At 40.6% G+C, this 19,227-nt stretch overlaps 1 protein-coding gene across 2 annotated transcripts in view; it reads left to right on the top strand.

The window, feature by feature from the left end:
• LOC141148337 (up-regulator of cell proliferation-like) overlaps positions 1–16,168 on the top strand; it is a 28,579-nt gene extending 12,411 nt beyond the window's left edge. Inside the window, exons 2-3 of one of the 2 annotated variants that reach the window (XM_073635719.1) lie at positions 616–916; positions 8,416–16,168. In XM_073635719.1, coding sequence (XP_073491820.1) covers positions 622–916; positions 8,416–13,091 — 4,971 coding nt within the window. In that variant the 5' untranslated portion in view covers positions 616–621 and the 3' untranslated portion in view covers positions 13,092–16,168. Of the gene's footprint in view, positions 1–345; positions 917–8,415 lie in introns of those variants that run through there. The other variant, XM_073635720.1, reaches the window with a different exon arrangement.
• Positions 16,169–19,227: the final 3,059 nt, after the last annotated feature.

Here is a 19,227-nt window from a genome sequence, read left to right as displayed (position 1 = left end):
TCTGTCCCCAGTATAATCTCCCCAAATCAGTCTGTCCCAGTACAATCCCCCCAGGTCAGTCTGACTGACCTGAGGGGATTGCACCGGGGGGACAGACTGACTCCCAGTACAATCCCCACCATAGTTGATTTTTCACTAAGAATACTTTAAAATGCTTATTAACACACATAAGCGCAACATAACTTACAAAATTCCTGTTACATTCCTACTAAGGCTTCATTCACAGGGGGCATACTAAAGAATACACCCATGAGGGGGCTGTGTTTACGTGAAAATGGGATGCACAGGTGTGCCAGTACAAGGGGGGGGCAGGGTGGGGAGGGATTTATTTAGACAGTTAAATCCCCCTGTGGCTTCTTTGCAGCCCTGGGAGAAGGGAGGAGGAGGAGCTGGCAGCTGGGAGGCATTGGTGGTGCTGCAGGGGATTGGATTACTTCCAGTGGGCAGTGTGTAACAGGGCAGGGTGGGCCCCCTTCTCTCGGGGCCCGTGTTACCGGCACACACTTGCAGGATGAATGATACGCCACTGATTTGAACAAAACAAAAATGTAAAAAAAAATACAAAATAAAGAACTTTTTACACATTTTGTAATATTATCGTTCTATTTTTTACAGGCTTCTATGATAGCCATGGCTACAGACAGATCGGCGTTATCAATCATTGATGAATTGAGGGGGAAATTACCAGAAATACTGGAAAAAGGTGCGAGCTGGTTATATAAGGACTTGCACTCCATCACTCAGGAGGACCGAAAAATTCTGGATGCAGCAAAGACCCCAAAAGACAGGACTGAAATGTTGCTACACATTCTATGGGACAAAGGAGAAGAGGCCTGTGGAGAATTTCTCATGAATTTAAAGAAAATGACACCAAGTTATCCTGAACTGACCGGCTTATCACAATACATAAATGACTGTGAGTAATTTGTGGCTACTGAAATTATAAAAGTGTCTGTTTATATGTTATAGGTCCTGAATTAACCAGGACTGTATAGTTCATCTACCCCGATCAAATCATTTAGTCTGAGTTATAATGACTGTGAATTTAAAAAGGAAATAATCCATGGTAATGAAAATGCTGCATGTGAATGTCTTTGATTAACCAGTTGCCGACTGCTGCACGCCGATATACGTCGGCACAATGGCAGTGGTGGGCAAATGGGCGTACCTGTATGTCCCCTTTAAGAGCCTTTAAGAGCCGGGGACAGCGGGCGCTTGCCATGCCCGCGGGACTGGCGGACTCGATGTCCTCCGGTCTCCCGGCGATCGTGTCACAGAGCCTCAGAACAGGGAAGTGCCTATGTAAACAAGGCATTTCCCCGTTCTGGCTTGTGTCATGACAGAGATCACTGCTCCCTGTCATCGGGAGCAGTGATCGCTGTCATGTGAGTTGAAGCTCATCCCCCCCACAGTTGGAATCACTCCCTAGGACACACTTAACCCCTTCATCGCCCCCTAGTGGTTAACCCCTTCACTGCCAGTGTCATTTACACAGTAATCAGTGCATTTTTATAGCACTGATCGCTGTATAAATGACAATGGTCCAAAAATAGTGTCAAAAATGTCCGATGTGTCCGCTATAATGTCGCAGTCCCGATAAAAATCGCAGATCGCCGCCATTACTAATTAAAAAAAAAATGTATAATATAAATGCCATAAACTATCCCCTATTTTGTAGACGCTATAACTTTTGCGCAAACCAATCAATATACGCTTATTGCGATTTTTTTTACCAAAAATTTGTAGAAGAATACTTATCGTCCTAAACTGAGGAAAAAAATTATTTTTTTATATATTATTTGGGGATATTTATTATAGCAAAAAGTAAAAAATAATGCGTTTTTTTTTCAAAATTATCGCTCTTTTTTTGTTTGTAGCGCAAAAAATAAAAACTGCAGAGGTGATCAAATACCACCAAAAGAAAACTCTATTTGTGGGGAAAAAAAATGATGTCAATTTTGTTTGGGTGCAACGTCACACGACCGCGCAATTGTCAGTTAAAGCGACGCAGTGCCGTATGGCAAAAAAGTGCTCTGGTCAGGAAGGGGGTAAAATCTTACGGGGCTGAAGCGGTTAACTAAACCCATGTTTTTTTTTATGCTTTTATCTGCTTGTGTTGGCCAATGAATGGCAAAGGCAAACATTCTATTCCACATGTGTTAGGCCACAATGGCAAAAGCTATTTTTCAACAGACATGAAATCTGTAATAGGCACCTTTTGGGGAAATTCCCCCCCCACTTCCTGTCCCCAAAGACAGGGGTCACTGGGTCATGAAGTGAAGGACATCTATGTCACCTCCAATACTGAGTGCAATAAATACCGAACAGAGGCTCCAACCCTTCACCACTGTTTCTAAGACGCAGGCCATGGAAGGTCAGTAAGGTATGGGGATGTGATGTTCAGTCTTGTAGGCTTGTTCTATATTGCAAGGCAACATACCCATATCTTATTAAAAATGTACCTATACTGAGGTGGGAGAACGTGAGTTTTGTTCCATCTGGAAAGGGATAAAGGGCTTGGATCATGTGAATTGGCAGTAGAACGCATACATACAGTAGCTCAGGTTATGAAATACAGAGTGATGACCATAAAAGCTTTTTATAGCTAATAATAACATTATAATGGTAAATTTATTGGTAATGGGACAAAAATATACTTTTCTTTGCCCCGCCTCCAATGGGTATAACAGTAATGGCTACCTGACACCCATGATGCTTACAGCTTCTGATAGCTGACATTTTTTTTTCAACAATCCCCCAAACTTGTCCAGCCTCATAACACGTATTAGATCTTTGGAGGAAAGAGCTACAACTGTTCCTGTTCTTATTGACCCAGTAAAGTGTCTGCAGTGGCAGTAAGGCTTCATGTACACGGGACGTTGTTCAACCTCTCCTGAAAGATTTACTGTATATATTCGAGTATAAGCCGAGTTTTTCAGCACATTTTTTTGTGCTGAAAGTTCCCCCCTCGGCTTATACTCGAGTCAAGCACTTTTCTGCAGCAAAGAATGACATTTTCTGAACCGACTTTGGGGCCCCGTATCTCGGGGCCACTTGGTGCTAGGAACCCCAGCTGGATGTTGTAGTGCTCATTCCACTGGGTTTGCACACCAAATGTGGGGTTCCTAGCACCAAGTGGTCCCGAGATATGGGGCCCCCAAAATCGGTTCGGAAAATGTTATTCTTTGCTGCAGAAAAGCAGTCTGCAGTCATAAGTGCAGCAGCACTGCTTCTCCCCTGAAAAGCGATCCAAGTGTGTTTGACAGGCAGCGATATGTTGCCTCCTCACCACCTGATTTAAACCCATGATTGCCATGCAGTACACGTGATTGTGACATGGTAGTACAGCAATTAGAGGTTGAAATCAGGTGTGAGGAGGTGACACTGTGCCCGGTGATCTTTGACTTCTCCCATGTTGTTCAGGTAGATCTTCACCTCTTTAAAGTTGCCCACTCCTGGTATATACAGTGCCTTGAAAAAGTATTCACACCCCTTGAAATTTTCCACATTTTGTCATGTTACAACCAAAAAGGTAAATGTATTTTATTGGGATTTTATGTGATAGACCAACACAAAGTGGCACATAATTGTGAAGTGGAAGGAAAATGATAAATGGTTTTCAATTTTTTTTACAAATAAATATTTGAAAAGTGTGACGTGCACATACCCATAACTAAAATCTAGTGGAACCAATTGCCTTTAGAAGTCACCTGATTAGTAAATAGAGGCCAGCCCTCAGAGGTTTGTTAGAGAACCCTATTAAACAAACAGCATCATGAAGGCCAAGGAACACACCAGACAGATTAGGGATAAAGTTGTGGAGAAGTTTAAAGCAGGGTTTGGTTATAACAAAGTATCCCAAGCTTTGAACATCTCACAGAGCTCTGTTCAAACCATATTACGAAATAGGAAAGAGTTTGGCACAACTGCAAACCTACCAAGACATGGCCGTCCACCTAAACTGACAGGCCGGGCAAGGAGAAAATTCATCAGAGAAGCAGCCAAGAGGCTCATGGTAACTCTGGAGGAGCTGCAGAGATCCACAGCTCAGGTGGGAGATCCTGTCCACAGGACAACTATTAGCCGTGCTCTCCACAAATCTGCCCTTTATGGAAGAGTGAACAGAAGAAAGTCATTGCTGAAAGAAAGCCATAAGAAGTCCTGTTTGCAGTTTATGAGAAGCCATGTGGGGGACACAGCAAACATGTGGAAGAAGGTGCTCTGGTCGGATGAGATCAAAATGGAACTTTTTGGCCAAAAAGCAAAATGCTATGTGTGGGGGAAAACTAACACTGCACATCACCCTGAACATACCATGAAACATGATGGTGGCAGCATCATGTTGTGGGGATGCTTTTCTTCAGCAGGGACAGGGAAGCTGGTCAGAGTTGATGGGAAGATGGATGGAGCCAAATACAGGGCAATCTTATAAGAAAACCTGTTAGAGTCTGCAAAGGACTTGAGACTGGGGAGGAGGTTCACCTTCCAGCAGGACAACGACCCCAAACATACAGCCAGAGCTACAATGGAATGGTTTAGATCAAACCATATTTATGAGTTAGAATGGCCCAGTCAAAGTCCAGACCTGAATCCAATTGAGAATCTGTGGCAAGACTGGAAAATTGCTGTTCACAGACGCTCTCCATCCAACTTGACAGACCTTGAGATATTTTGCAAAGAAGAAAAAATGTCCCTCTCTAGATGTGCAAAGCTGGTAGAGACATCCCCAAAAAGACTTGCAGCTGTAATTGCAGCAAAAGATGATTCTACAAAGTATTGCCTCGGGGGGGGGAGGCTGAATACAAATGCACACCACAATTTTCACGTATTTATTGATAAAAAAATTTGAAACCCATTTATTATTTTCCTTCCACTTCAAAATTATGCGCCACTTTGTGTTGGTCTATCACATGAAATCAAAATAAAATACATTTACATTTTTGGTTGTAACATGACAAAATGTGGGAAATTTCAGGGGGTATGAATACTTTTTCAAGGCACTGTATATAGGCAGGGGCTTACACTGAATAGTTTCTGGTAGACCCAAAGGGAGTTGAATTAAGATTGTATACTAAAATTGTAATGCGACCAATTAATGCCAAACTGCCAATAAATAGATTTTCTCAGATTTTCCTATATTTGTTAGGCCTCATTTACACAATCGTTCATGGCCGCTTAACAGCAGACCTGTCACACTAGGATGAACGGCTGTGATCGTGCAGGCGCTGTGCCCCAATGGGCGGCCTGCGTAAAGTACCTAGAGATACATATAGTAAACAAATAGTCCATTCATGGTGAATGGCTATCAACGCCTGTGTGAATGAGGCTTTAGTGTTTAGTATAAAGAACGCACTGGCCTCCCCCATACATAAAAAGCCCTCACTGAATCCCACCAACCTGAACAACTTAAGCCCCATCTCCTTGCTTCCATTTACCTCTAAACTTGTAGAAAACTTATGCCCCGTACACACGGTCGGATTTTCCGACTGAAAATGTGTGATAGGACCTTGTTGTCGGAAATTCCGACCGTGTGTGGGCTCCATCACACATTTTCCATCGGATTTTCCGACACGCAAAGTTTGAGAGCAGGATATAAAATTTTCCGACAACAAAATCCGTTGTCGGAAATTCCGATCGTGTGTACACAAATCCGACGGACAAAGTGCCACGCATGCTCAGAAAAAATAAAGAGATGAAAGCCATTGGTCACTGCCCCGTTTATAGTCCCGATGTACGTGTTTTACGTCACCGCGTTCAGAACGATTGGATTTTCCAACAACTTTGTGTGACCGTGTGTATGCAAGACAAGTTTGAGCCAACATCCGTCTGAAAAAATCCATGGATTTTGTTGTCGGAATGTCCGAACAAAGTCCGACCGTGTGTACGGGGCATAAGTCTACAACCATGTGAGCTTCACTTCACTGACAACAACCTTCTTGACCCCTTACTGTCCTGCTTTCTCTTGCAGCACTCCACAGAAACTGCCCTACTAAAACTTACTAATGATTTACTAACTGATAAAACCAATGGCCACTACTTCATACTCTTACTACTAGACCTCTCTGCTGCCTTTGATACTGTTACCACCTGCTCCTCCTCAATAAACTCCACTCCCTTGGCTTCCAAGACTCTGCTAATTCCTGGTTCTCACAGCATTCCATCAGTGTTGCCAACCACTCTGTCTCCTTCTCCCCACTTCCTTTTTCTGTAGAGGTTTCTCAAGGCTCTGGCCTTGGACCCCTTCTCTTCTTTATCTACACCTCCTCTTTTGGTCACTTGATAACCTCCCATGGCTTCCAATACCATCTCTATGCTGATGACACCCAAATCTATCTCTATACTCCTCACTTCGTTAGTTTCTTCTTGCATTACTAACGTACTAACTGACATATCAGCATGGATGTCACACAACTTCCTCAAACTAAATCTTTCTAAAACCGATCTTGTGATATTCAACCCACCCATGCCTCCTCCTGGATTTTTCCATCACGATCAATAATATATTATCAGTCCCTCCCACTTATGCCGGGGTACTTCAGCTACAAAACATCTCTAAAATTTGCCCCTTTTTAACCAATAAAACCAACTAAGCAACCTAAAGTGATTGTAAACCTTTGTGTTTTTTGTTTAAATAACAAACATGTCATACTTACCTCCACTGTGCAGCTCGTTTTGTACAGAGTGGCCCCGATCATCCTCTTCTGGGGTCTCTCAGTGGCTCTCGTGGCTCCTCCCCGCATCAGATAAACCCCTAGGAGAAGTGGACTCGGGAGCGGGCACGCTCCCGAGTCCAGCATTTGTGTCCATAGACACGAATGCCGGACTCGGCCCTGCCCCCCAGTGCCTGCGTCATTGGATTTGATTGACAGCAGCAGGAGCCAGTGGCTGCACTGCTATCAATCTATCCAATCAAGAGCCAGGACCCTGTGCAGAGAGGGAAAGCGTGTCTCCGCGGAGGGAATTACGGGGCTCAGGTAAGTAAAACGGGGGCTGGGGGGGCGGTCCTGACAGAGGTTTTTCCACCTTAATGCATAGAATGCATTAAGGTGAAAAAACACAAAGGTTTACAACCCCTTTAATCACTCCCTTGTTATAAATGCTGCTGTCATACTTATCTACCTTACTCAGTGCTCAGTGCCTGCCTCCCCTCTCTGCCAATGCTTCCACTGGCTTCCGATTGTCCAAAAAATAAAATTCAAATGCTAACAACAACATATAAAGCCAATTACAACTCTGCCCCAGGTTACATCACCAATCCTGTCTCAATATATCACCCAAACCATCATCTCCACTCCTCCCAAGATCTCCTGCTCTCTACCTGAACGTCCAGGCCTTTTTATGTTGCTGAGCTCACCAGTGCATTCTTCTTTCCTCAGAATGTACCAAACTGTTGATTTGTCCACTACTTATGTTGCTGCTATCTGTCAGGGCTGGGCTCAGCCCTTCCTTCTCAAAGCTGGCCGTTCAGCTGTCGGCTAATTGCCAGCTACTATCTCTCCACAGTGACTCACCTGTTGATGATATCCTGCTCTTCAGTCCTGCCTACTTAAGCTGTCCAGTCCAGATGATCTCTGCCTTCACCTTGGTCACATCTCTAGAGACGCTCTCCTGTGTTCCTGTTAAAGAATTCCTTCTGGCTCCAGATCCTGCTTGCTGTTCTTCTACGCTCATCTCTGGCTCTCTGACGTTTTGGCTTGTCTGATTCTCCGTTCCGGTTCCTGAACTAATGGCTATGTTTTCACTACGTTTACTCTGTTTATCTTTTTTTATTATTATTATTAAACAAGTGTGATTTAACTGTACTTCTGTCTCAGTCTGATTCATGGTTTCTGACCCTATCTCTCTGATGAATTTGTTTCATTTTTGAAGCCTTACAATGGCCTGTTTCACTTTCATGACTGGACAGCTCCTTTGAACGCATGATGTAGGTTCACAGCAATAGATTCCAAATGCAAATTCCACACTTAGAATCAAATAATGAAGGAGTCCAGTTACTTTTGGCCCCTTGAAAAAAGTTGGGGGGTGGTTATTCTTAAGAGTTATAATTCCTAAACCCTTCCTCTGATTTGGATGTTCATACTCTCAAATTAAACCTGAGAGGGTGCACTTTCAGCCCATATCCCATACAGCTTGAATATGTTCAGGAATACCTGAAAAAAAAAACTAAATTTGTGCCTGTGTCCAAATATATATGGACCTAACTGCAAATCCTGAAAAATAATAATAATAATAATAATAATAATAATAATAATAATGATGATTTGTACATTTATTAGGAAACACCTTTGTAATTTTTACATTTTAATTTGTAACTTTTAATTTTAATTTAATTTTAATTTTTTTATTTTAATTTAATTTAAATGTGTAACTTTTTAATTTTCATTGAACACTGACTGTATTCTTATGTTTTTTCAGACAGAAGAAAGACCTTCTTAGATCTTTTAACACAGTTGAATTTGAAAAGCGATGAGAAATTAACATTGAGTGATATCCTTGCTATTGGACCAGAAAGTCTAGAGAATAACAAGCCTAAAAAGATAGAAGACCTTCCCTGGCATTTTCTACGGAAGTTAATGGCTTTGAATATAACTGCAAGAAACACTTTAATTGAAAATGAATTGTTATGTGTAGGGTCGAATGAAGATGATGACCTGCTTGAAATTTTTAAAAATACAGTTAAACATTATTCCCGTTCTATTCACCCTCTGGATGTCCTATGTGCACTTCTCCATTGTTCAGACAGCTTTGTTCAAGGAGAGATTGTAAACAAATTGTCCATGTGCCAGTTTGCTGTCCCCCTGCTACTTCCTGCTGATGATGGGTCACAATGCACCCTCATGCTGGGGGCAATGAGAGATATAGTGAAGAGATGGAAACCTAATTTACTAGCTGACAATAAAGGGTTCAGAGAAGAAAATGTGGTCAACATACCCATGTCAATCTTCTCTTTTGCCAGGCTGGGGGAAAGCAAATTATCTAAATCTAAAATCCTGAACACAGTTCTTAATCCAGTTCAGCAACATAACAACTTCTTCATTCACCATGATATGGAGGGAGGAAACATTGAGAGGAAAATATCTGATGGCCTTGTGGAAATGTCCTGGTATTTTCCCTGCGGTAAATCTGATGTCTTCCCAGATCCCATCGCTGTAACCAACCTTCGAGGAGACCTGGAGACCAACTGTGACCAGTTTATGTTTCTAGCTCAAATTTCCTCAGCTGTATTTATATTTATTGAGAATATTTCTGAAAGGGAATTCAGACTGTTATCATCTTGCAGTAACCCTGGTACCCAGTATTACTTCATTGTTACTCCCGGTTCTGGTAAAGAAATTAAAATTGAGACACTGCAATATCTAAGAAAACTAATGCCAATATTGAACTTATATAAAACAAACATCATAGTCAATGCACAAACAGGTAATAATGTAGAATTTGTGACGCGAATACAAAAATGCATTAGTATCCTACATAACAATAAACGGATACTATTGCAGCATGTGGGTAAAGAAACTCATGGCTTTGCCATCCTAGCAGATGAAGAATTTCTTGAATGTCAGAGAGCAAAAAAGTATGCACGTAATATTACTGCTGAAATAGAAAATGTAGAAGAATTTAGGAAGAAAACATTGATACTACAAGGAGATCTGTGGAAAAAACTGTCAGAAACTGAAAAAGAGCTGTGCAGAATGAAAAGGCAAGGAGGTAAAGATACACAAGAATATCTTTCTGAACTGGAACAGCAATGCCTTTCAATACGCACCACACAAAATAAGCAACACCTGCCAGGTAACATACTTTTATTTATAAATGCAATAACTCATTTGACTCAGAAAGAAAGACAGATCTTTTTAAAATGGGTAAAACGTCTGCTAGATTCAATTACTAGAAACAATCTTTTGCTGTTGCAAGAAAAATACAAGAAATATAATGGGCGAAACAGAGAAGAACTTAAGCAGTTAGATCAAAGTACCTCCCACAGCTGTTTAGGAACTGAACACTTCATTCGGGAGATAGGGCAGATTTATGAGGCTGAGTGTTATGTAAGTAGATATAACAGTGCTAGAGAAGAAAAGAGAGAATTTATGGAGCTTCCAGGAATAGCAGCTGATCTTCTGTTGGATGGGTTTCCGTTAGAGCTGATTGATGGCGATGCCTCCAACATTCCTATACAATGGATAACTGATATTCTGACTGAGCTGGACAACAAGACAGGAGGACAATGTAAAATGAGAGTAATATCTATACTGGGAGTGCAGAGTACAGGGAAGTCCACCCTTCTCAACACCATGTTTGGTCTGCAGTTCCCAGTGGCCAGTGGAAGATGTACAAGAGGAGCCTTCATGACTCTCCTAAAAGTGAAAGAGAACCTCCAGGAACAGCTGGGCTGTGACTTCATCCTGGTGATTGACACAGAAGGTTTGAAAGCTCCTGAGTTGGCCTCTTTGGAGGACAGTTATGAACATGACAATGAACTGGCCACATTAGTGGTTGGTTTGAGTGATATCACCATCATCAATATGGCCATGGAAACCACCACAGATATGAAGGATATTTTACATATTGTGGTCCATGCTTTTCTTCGAATGAGAGAAGTAGGAAAGAAACCCAACTGCCAGTTTGTACATCATAATGTCAGTGATGTGTCTGCACATGATAAGAATATGAGAGACAGGAAGAAACTTCTGGATCTACTGGACAAAATGACAGAACTGGCAGCAAAAATGGAAAAGAAGACCAGTAAAGTGATTTTTGGTGATGTCATGGATTATGACTTTGAAAATCACAACTGGTACATTCCAGCATTATTTCAAGGAGTGCCCCCTATGGCTTCAGTAAATATTGGCTACAGTGAACATGTTTATGAATTGAAAACGTTTTTATTTCAATTCATGAAAACCCAAAAATCTACCGTCAAAGCACTCAACATTCGAGAATTCATAGTCTGGATGGAAAATTTGTGGAAGGCCGTTAAGCATGAGAAATTTATATTTAGTTTCAAAAACAGCTTAGTAGCGGATGCCTACAACAAACTTTGCAGTGAATTTTCTCAGTGGGAATGGCAACTGAGCAAAAAGGTCAATAATGTGGTGACCAGCATAAAAAATGATATTAAAAATCACTCTGCAGACACTCTCGATGACGATACATATGACCAGTACACACAAGAACTTGAAAACATTTTGGCTGAAGAATTCAATAAAATGGTGGAATTGCTAGAACATTATTATGAGAATAAAACTGAAAATAAATTAATAGAAGAATACAGAGAAGTATTTGTAAAAAATATATCTGTTCTAATAAAAAGTCACCAAATAAATGCACTTAATAAGCTTGAAGAGGCCTTTAATATTCAGAAGGGAAAGTCTAAGATTGAGGACATTCAAAATAGATACCAGAATGTGATTGAAGATAAAATCACAGAGCTTCTACAAATCAAAAGTCAGAAGGGGGAACTCAATGATGAAGAATTACAGAAGAAATTTAACACAATGTGGGAAAATACACTCTCAGATTCGCATTTTGAGAAAATAAAGAGACGCAACGTAAGCAGAGAAATGTTTCAGGAACTCAGAAAGGACATGACAAATAAAGGATCTGCTTTACAAGAAAAATTGTGTCAGATTAACAATTTCGAAAAGTATGCAGTCATGTTTGAAATACAAGACAAAAAGTACATTGATTTGTCACAGACCCCAAAAATACATGGTGTGCCACTTTCTGATCAAGAACACTATAAATCTTTAGAAGATTTTGCACATTCACTAACTGAATGGTGCAATAAATATGTGACAGAAAAGGTTAACAGCTCTGAAGATTATACAGATATGTACTGTAAGGATTTACTGCACATGATCAATGAACACTTTAACACAAACAGTGAAAAGCTCAACTTCACCACAATATTTGAGCTGGATATCAAGCATTTCATTTTAGCAAAAGCTGCACAAAGTTTTGAAAAGATGCATGAAAAATTCATAGAAGAGAACGACCCTAAAACCTATCTGAATAAACTGAAGCCTCTGTATTTTTTAATGTTTCAGAACATTTTCCGAGAAAAAGATGAATGTCAGAGCAGAGCCAAGGTCTTCTGTGAGAGCTATCTGGAGCCGGCTATTTTTGTGTACATTTTTGAACAGCTTGGTGGAAAAATTGTTGATGATATTCTAAGAAGTTCTGACAAGGAGGTCTTCACCAGCAGAACATGTTTTCAGTTTACTGTCCTGCAGAGTCTCCTCAAAGAAATGTCATTTAAGAAATATCTCCGCTACATTCACTCATACGAACAATTTTTAGCTGACTGGATACTTCAGTACATCTCAGACAAATACCAAAATTCATCGACTCTCAGAAAATTCGAAGAGGAAATTTTAAATTCCATTGAGAAAAAGATCACAGTTGTTCTTAGTGATGAAAGGTGTCTCCAGAGTGAAGATATAGGCAAATATTTAGACAATGTTTATGAGATGCTAAAGAGAGAATTAGTAATTAACAAGAAGGGATTGAAGTTCATCACATTCCACAGCAAAGCAATTGTTGGAGAGTTCTCATCATACATCAAGTCATTGCTAAAGGAAAGGAAAGAAAATATTTTGTCAAACTTGCAGTCCATAAGAATTGAGTGTATACTTGAATCGGTCACCTTGAAGCCTCAGGAGGAACTGCTCAGGAAGGTGATTGGTTGCAGGAAGCAGTGCCCATTCTGTAAAGCCCCCTGTGAGGACGGAGGCATAAATCATCAAAAACACTCTGCTTCTATCCACAGACCAGAGGGATTGGGAAGATTAAAAATGATCAAAACAAACACACTGGCCACGGGGATCTGCACCACTTCTGTAGCTTCTGGGGACAAATTCAAAAATTCAGATACAGAGTGGAAATTTCACGAATATAAGAAGTACAAAGAACTTTACCCAGATTGGGAGATAAAACCTGACACTTCCACTGGGGCAACAGACTACTGGAAGTTCATTTTTGTGATGTTTAATGAGGAGTTTGCAAAGGAGTACGGCACTGAGCCAGCTGTACTGCCCAGCCAGTGGGGGCTAATAACCAAAGAAAAAGCTCTTTACAGCTTAAAAAAGATTTGAACAATATCAAGACAACTGACTAATAAATTAGGAAAATAGTATTTTTAGTTTAGATAGAAAGTACAGCAAAGACACCCCCTTGAATAACCCACCTGCCACTGATTGTTTTTTTTTTCCAGCCTCTCAGTTCTTTAGGCCAGGTTAGGTGATAACATGAAATGTTCCAACAACCCACCATGGGTTGGGCCCCAGTATGAAAAGGTAAAATAACATGTTTCTCTACAAACTGAAAAACAACAATACCTGTCTTGCAGTGTCTGTAGTGGTGAAAATGTTAGTTGCCTAATTGACAACCTGATTCAATGATTTTTGAGCCACTCAGTATCATCACAAATCTTTTGGCAAGCCAAACAACTCCCATATATGTATTTTATTTGTACAATTAGCTTTTTGTCTGTAGATCACCTATCACCCTAGGAATGTAATTTATTCCATAGGAAGATATTTATTTGTATACCTTCTACATCAACTACTTCTGTATTTTCCCTTAATCTTTTTTGAAGTGTATTTCTAGCCAAAACTTTGTCATTTCAATGTTGGATAGAATAAAGAAAAGTTAGAACCCCGGTCTGGTTTTGGTTGCTGGAAGGGTAAATAACTGGCACTGGAAATCCAAGCTTTATCTCCTGATGGTATGGTGACACTTAGCTGTCTGCCCTACTACATTAAAGACTTCATTGGGCTGTGACTGGAGGAAGAAATGAGGACTATAGTTCCACTCTGAAGAGCTGGAGCTTTAAAAAACAATTTTATTCCAATGAAAGTAGAATCTGTTTAATTAGCCAATGCAACCATCAGCTGTTGCTTCTGAGTATTGGCAATACTGTTACCTTTAATAACCCAAGTCCAAGAATTAAGGCAGCCCATGAAGCCCAGTGGGTTGAGCGAAAGAAAATGCCTCGATTGTGTATGTGGATGGGGGAATTCCTCCCACTGAACCTTTATATTCTCAAACCGGGGAGATTTCCCCACCATCAGAATACACACATCAGCGCCACAGGCTATAGCTGGTGGGGCTGATCAAAATAAAAATTTCCAGCAGGCTGGTTGAACACAAGGCTGGTTGTACAACAAGTCTGCCAATATATAGATCAAAATTTGTCCAGTCCCTGTTGAACTGGCTGAATTTCGATCCATGCTTAGCCGACTTAAAATTGTAGTAAACCACCAGCTTTAAAAAAAAAAACAAAAACAAAAACCTGCAGGGCGATGTTATATTGTGCTAGTATGCATTGCTGACAGGGCTTCCATCTTCACCCGGTCTTCCTTCTGGGTTTGGCGGGCTCCAGTCCTTTGATTGGACGAGCCACAATGTTGTCACGGGAGCCGCTAATTATGGCACAGGATGCAGAAGGAATGGCATGGGTATGCCATTCCTTCAGAATGCATATTCCGATGACGTCACCAGCGGCTTCACAAGTAGATATTTCCTAAACGGTGCATGTTTAGGAGAGATTTATTGTACTTGTGGGTAAGCCTTACTATAGGCTTACCTATAGGTAAAAGTCAACCAAGGGAGTTTACTCCCACTTTAAGACTTTCCATTCATTTTCAAGCCCTAATGAAGGTGGCACCTTTGAACCACCAACATGTGTTGGATATTTAGATCAATACATGGCTGGCTTAGGACCTTCCATTCATTCTCAAGCCCTAATGAAGGGGGCACTTTTGAACCACCAATATATATGCAGTAGATATTTGTACATACTCTACAGAACTTTTATTGGAATAAACTTGATTTTGGACTTCAGTTCTTCAATGTGGAGCTCTAGCCCTTTTCTCTTTCTCTGGTATTTATTGCTTTCTGTGCCCTTTCTGGGGAGATTCACCCTCTTCATAAATTGGAACTTTAAAAAGGATGAAAAATCAAAATAGCTACAGTTGTTACTGGAATGGGAATAAAGAACTAATCTTCCACTGAGGGCAGCTGCTTAAGAGACAACTAACATAGGATTTCCTCTTATTTCATGTCGAGTACACAGAAAAAGAAGTTAAATCTCCCAGATAGGAAAAAAAACTGTAGAGATTCTAAACCTTCACTGCTCTAGGTAAAACCATTAAAAGGTTTGTCTAGGGATATACTGTAAATCATGATGAATACATTTTATATTAATTCCTATATTCTGTATTGGAATTTCTTTTTTTAATGAGTATCAGCAGAGTAATAATGTAGTAGTTTCATTTGTTTTTATTATTATAATTATCAGTGGTGGCCCATCCATTAAGGGCACACGGGCGCCGCCCCCTCTATCGCGCCAGCCCCTATTCAGGCATCCAGCCCCTTTTAGGATGCCGGGCGCCTGAATTACAGCGGCCGGGGTGTTTTTTTGAAGCACCTGATTTAAGCCATAGACTCTAGTAGGCTTCAAAATAGGGTGGACTTGGAGCGCAGAGCATTGCGCTTGGAGCCCACCCAGGTGTGTTAGAAAAGCAAATGAATATTTGCTTTTCTAACACTGAACCGCCTCTCCGCCAATCAGGAAGCGCGGGTCTGATACCCATCACCCGATTGGCTGAAAGGACAGGCGCTCCTTTTGGACGCCTAGCAGGAGGAAAGAAAAGACGCATTGCGGAAGCATGGAGGACAAAGGAGCCGATGCATTTGATGGGCACAGTGGCTGCATTTGATGGCACAGTGGCTGCATTTGATGGGAACAGTGAGGCTGCAATTGATGTTTTTTTTCAGTATCTTTGCAAAATTTTTCAGTTTTGTTTGCACCCCCCCAAAAGAGTTTGAGCACCAGCCACCACTGATAATTGAAGTAGTTTTATTTTGTTCGTCAAGGCACAGATGGCTGGTATGTTTTTACTGATGATTAATTAAACACAATTGATGCTTGTTTACAGTAGACTCATGTTGCCTTGAAACTGTCTATTTGCAATTATATGACTTAATCAAATAGTAATTTTCATCTTTATATATTATATATATGTTATAACGCCTAAAGAATGAGCTTTAAAGCTCTCAAAAGTTTTATTTTTAGTAATCCACTGAAAGCTTTCATTTTGACAATATTTTGCCTTCTCTGTATGTAAGCCTGGATCACAAATTGACTTGATAGTTACAGTGTAATAAACAGAAATAGAGATATCATGCAGTTAAGGTGTCTTGTCTTTTATTGCAGTTCCATGGTGGCATTGTGATGTCACTGGTAGCACAATCTAGAAGACTCCATGAGCCCACAGAGAGACTGAAAAGTTTGCAAAAACATCCAAGTATGTTTGACCAAGCAAGCAAGGTTTCCAAAAATAAAGTAGACCTGGGACCCCCAGGCTGTTTTTTCACAAATCCCGGCCCGCTCCTTAGTAACCAGTTGGGCTATGCTAGGCTCCTGTAACAGGATCTTAATTTCTGTTATAAGACTTTGTAAATAAGTAAGTTTTCTCCTTCACAAGATTAGCACTGATGAAGCTGCACTGACTGGCACTGATGAGGCGGCACTGATGAAGTGTCACTGATGGACACTGATGATAAGGCACTTATACGCAGCACTGATGGGCACTGATAGGTGGGACTGATGGGCACTGATATATGGCACCGATATGCAGCAGTGGTGGGCACTAATGGGGGCACTGGTGGGCACTTATAGGCTGCACTGATGGGCACTGATAGGCAGCACTAAAGGGCACTGATGGGTGGTACTGATAGGCAGCACTGCTTAGGAGGCACTGACAGGCATCACTGATGGGCACAGATTGGCGTTTCTAATGGGCACTGATTGGCACTGATTGTCATCCCTGGTGGGCTCTAGTGGGCATCCCTGGGTGTCTCTAGTGGGCATCAGAGGCTCTTTACCAGGATCAGAGATAAGGTCTGTCATACTGACACACCAGACCACCAATCGCCGTACTGCGTGCCCCCGCAGGCGCGTGCTGGCGCCTTATCCTGCTGGGCGTCATGTGACACCCAGTCAGGATAATACAACCACTTTCTGGCTGTCATTCTGCAATAAGGTGGGCAGGAAGTGGTTAAACAAATGCCTCCATTAATAATTAACGTAAAGTGAAAATAATAATAAAGTATGAAAAATTAGTTCAGAAAAAGTCCGTAAGGTGATAATCCAGAATGTGCCAAAATGACTCCTTTAATCCTCCAGTGATAAAAAAACACTCAGTGCTCACCTCTTCAGGTCAAATAAACATATTTAACCCATGGGGAAGGACTCCACTGCCGTCATTTTATGTACCAAAAGCGCTATTTTATCTGCTCAAATGTGAGTTTTTCTACTTTCAAATACATTTTATTGCATATTTTACGGAATCATGCTATGTGGCCCTTTTTGTTCTCCCCTTTTTAAATCCACTTGCCGTCCATGCACATCGGGTCACTACTTCTATGAGATACACCATTCTGTGGTCGGCCGTGAGTTCCTGTTAGAGTTTCCAGAGGATTCCACGTTTACATTGGTTGTCCGTACAACATAAGCCTGTTTGACCCACTGAACATATGTTCTTTCGGGTTCAAACGTTCTGGTAAGCCTCCCTATTTTCGGTGGTGGTATCTCTTCACTTCAAGTTTACATTTTGCTCACCGTCAGGATTTCCACATGAAGTTTTTCATATATATGGGACTCATTATCACATCTTGACATCTATATTTATTTTTTCACTTGGGTTTTGTTTGGATGCTGATCACCAGTCACTGGGTCTATTGCATTTGATATTTATTTATTTTTATTCTTATAATTTTTTCAATATCGATTATTGGGTTTTACCCCTTTTTTTCTGACATTTGTTATGGTTTCACTTTTTATATATTAGCGCTACACTTTTTGTTTTCCAAATAAACATAGCCTCTTACCAGGATATTAGACCTATTAAGGTCAATAATCACCTTAGTGAATTTCACCTCTCACTCCAGGTTTTTATGCCACCATAGCGTTTTTCCACCGCACTTAAGTTGGCATTACCGGGAAGCACCACATAGAATTGTCCTCAGTTGTATTACACCAAATGGATTAGCATGGCAACGAGAAGAGGAAAAACTCATTGCGCAACATCCAGTGAGTTAAACAGAAGTTTATTTAAAAATATACTTACAGCAACAAAGCTAAAACAAGCATGGGAAAACACAATCCGTCCTACACCGTGTTAGCCTCACCGCTATTTCCTTTGCCTTGCCTGCGGTACGTTTTGTCATAACAGACGCTTCTGTGAGGCAGCGGGGATATCGGTGTACACATTACTTCCTTTTACGTGTTTTGGTTTCTGCCACCAGAGGGCAGCATCGCTTCCACAATTAATACTCTAACCACCGTGAACCGCATAGCCATATTCCCGTAGCTCATTGTTTATATATACGGCGGCCATATTTTCAGAGCCATGCCCCTATCTAATGGCTGAAAACAAACAGCAATGGTATTAATACAGATGATTAAAATACAATTCACGAGTTACATCCAGTTACTCTCAATATACTTTAAAATTAAAATCATTAAAAAGTGTATAGAAAAGACTATGAGAAGTGGATTAACATTTCAAACGGGACGACCCCTATTGGAGCCACGCTGAATACTAATACCCGAAGTTAATAAACACAATTGTAACGGCCACTAAACTCAAAGTCTAATTTGGATATACTGATTCTGGAGATATCCAATTGGTATTATACCAAACACTACAGAATCAATAGGACTCCCAGACTCTTTAAATAATAGAATCACTATGAGATGTTATAACCATATGGGTCCTTAGAAGATAACATCCACATACCAAGTTAATTATTAGGCTATTGTTAGTAAATAGCCTTTAACAACTCAATAAATGGCAAAAATTGCCTAAAATCCTACACCTTATATATATATTCTATTATCTATGTGTGTTGTCAATACACAATTATTTGATGTTTAGGATACACATTCTTAAGTAGTAATTCACAGTTTCACTATTACGTGGTGGTATTGAAAGGTAGATTTGCTGTCACTATAATTTTGTGAGCACAGCGCCACTATTTTTTCATTTAAATATGTTTTATTTCAATTTTAATTCAAGTGGCAGCTTTAAGGAGGATTACATATTCACATGAGCGCAGTGGTGGGACATTAAGTTCAGGTGCGCGGAACTTGCTGGCCGTTATTGGCTTATATAAATATTATTGATAAATCGATGTTCAATCAGTTAAATAGCAACTTAAAAA

Source organism: Aquarana catesbeiana, linkage group LG06 (genome assembly GCF_042186555.1).
Source record: "Aquarana catesbeiana isolate 2022-GZ linkage group LG06, ASM4218655v1, whole genome shotgun sequence".
NCBI lineage: Eukaryota > Metazoa > Chordata > Amphibia > Anura > Ranidae > Aquarana > Aquarana catesbeiana.
This window is presented reverse-complemented; position numbering and strand designations above follow the sequence as displayed.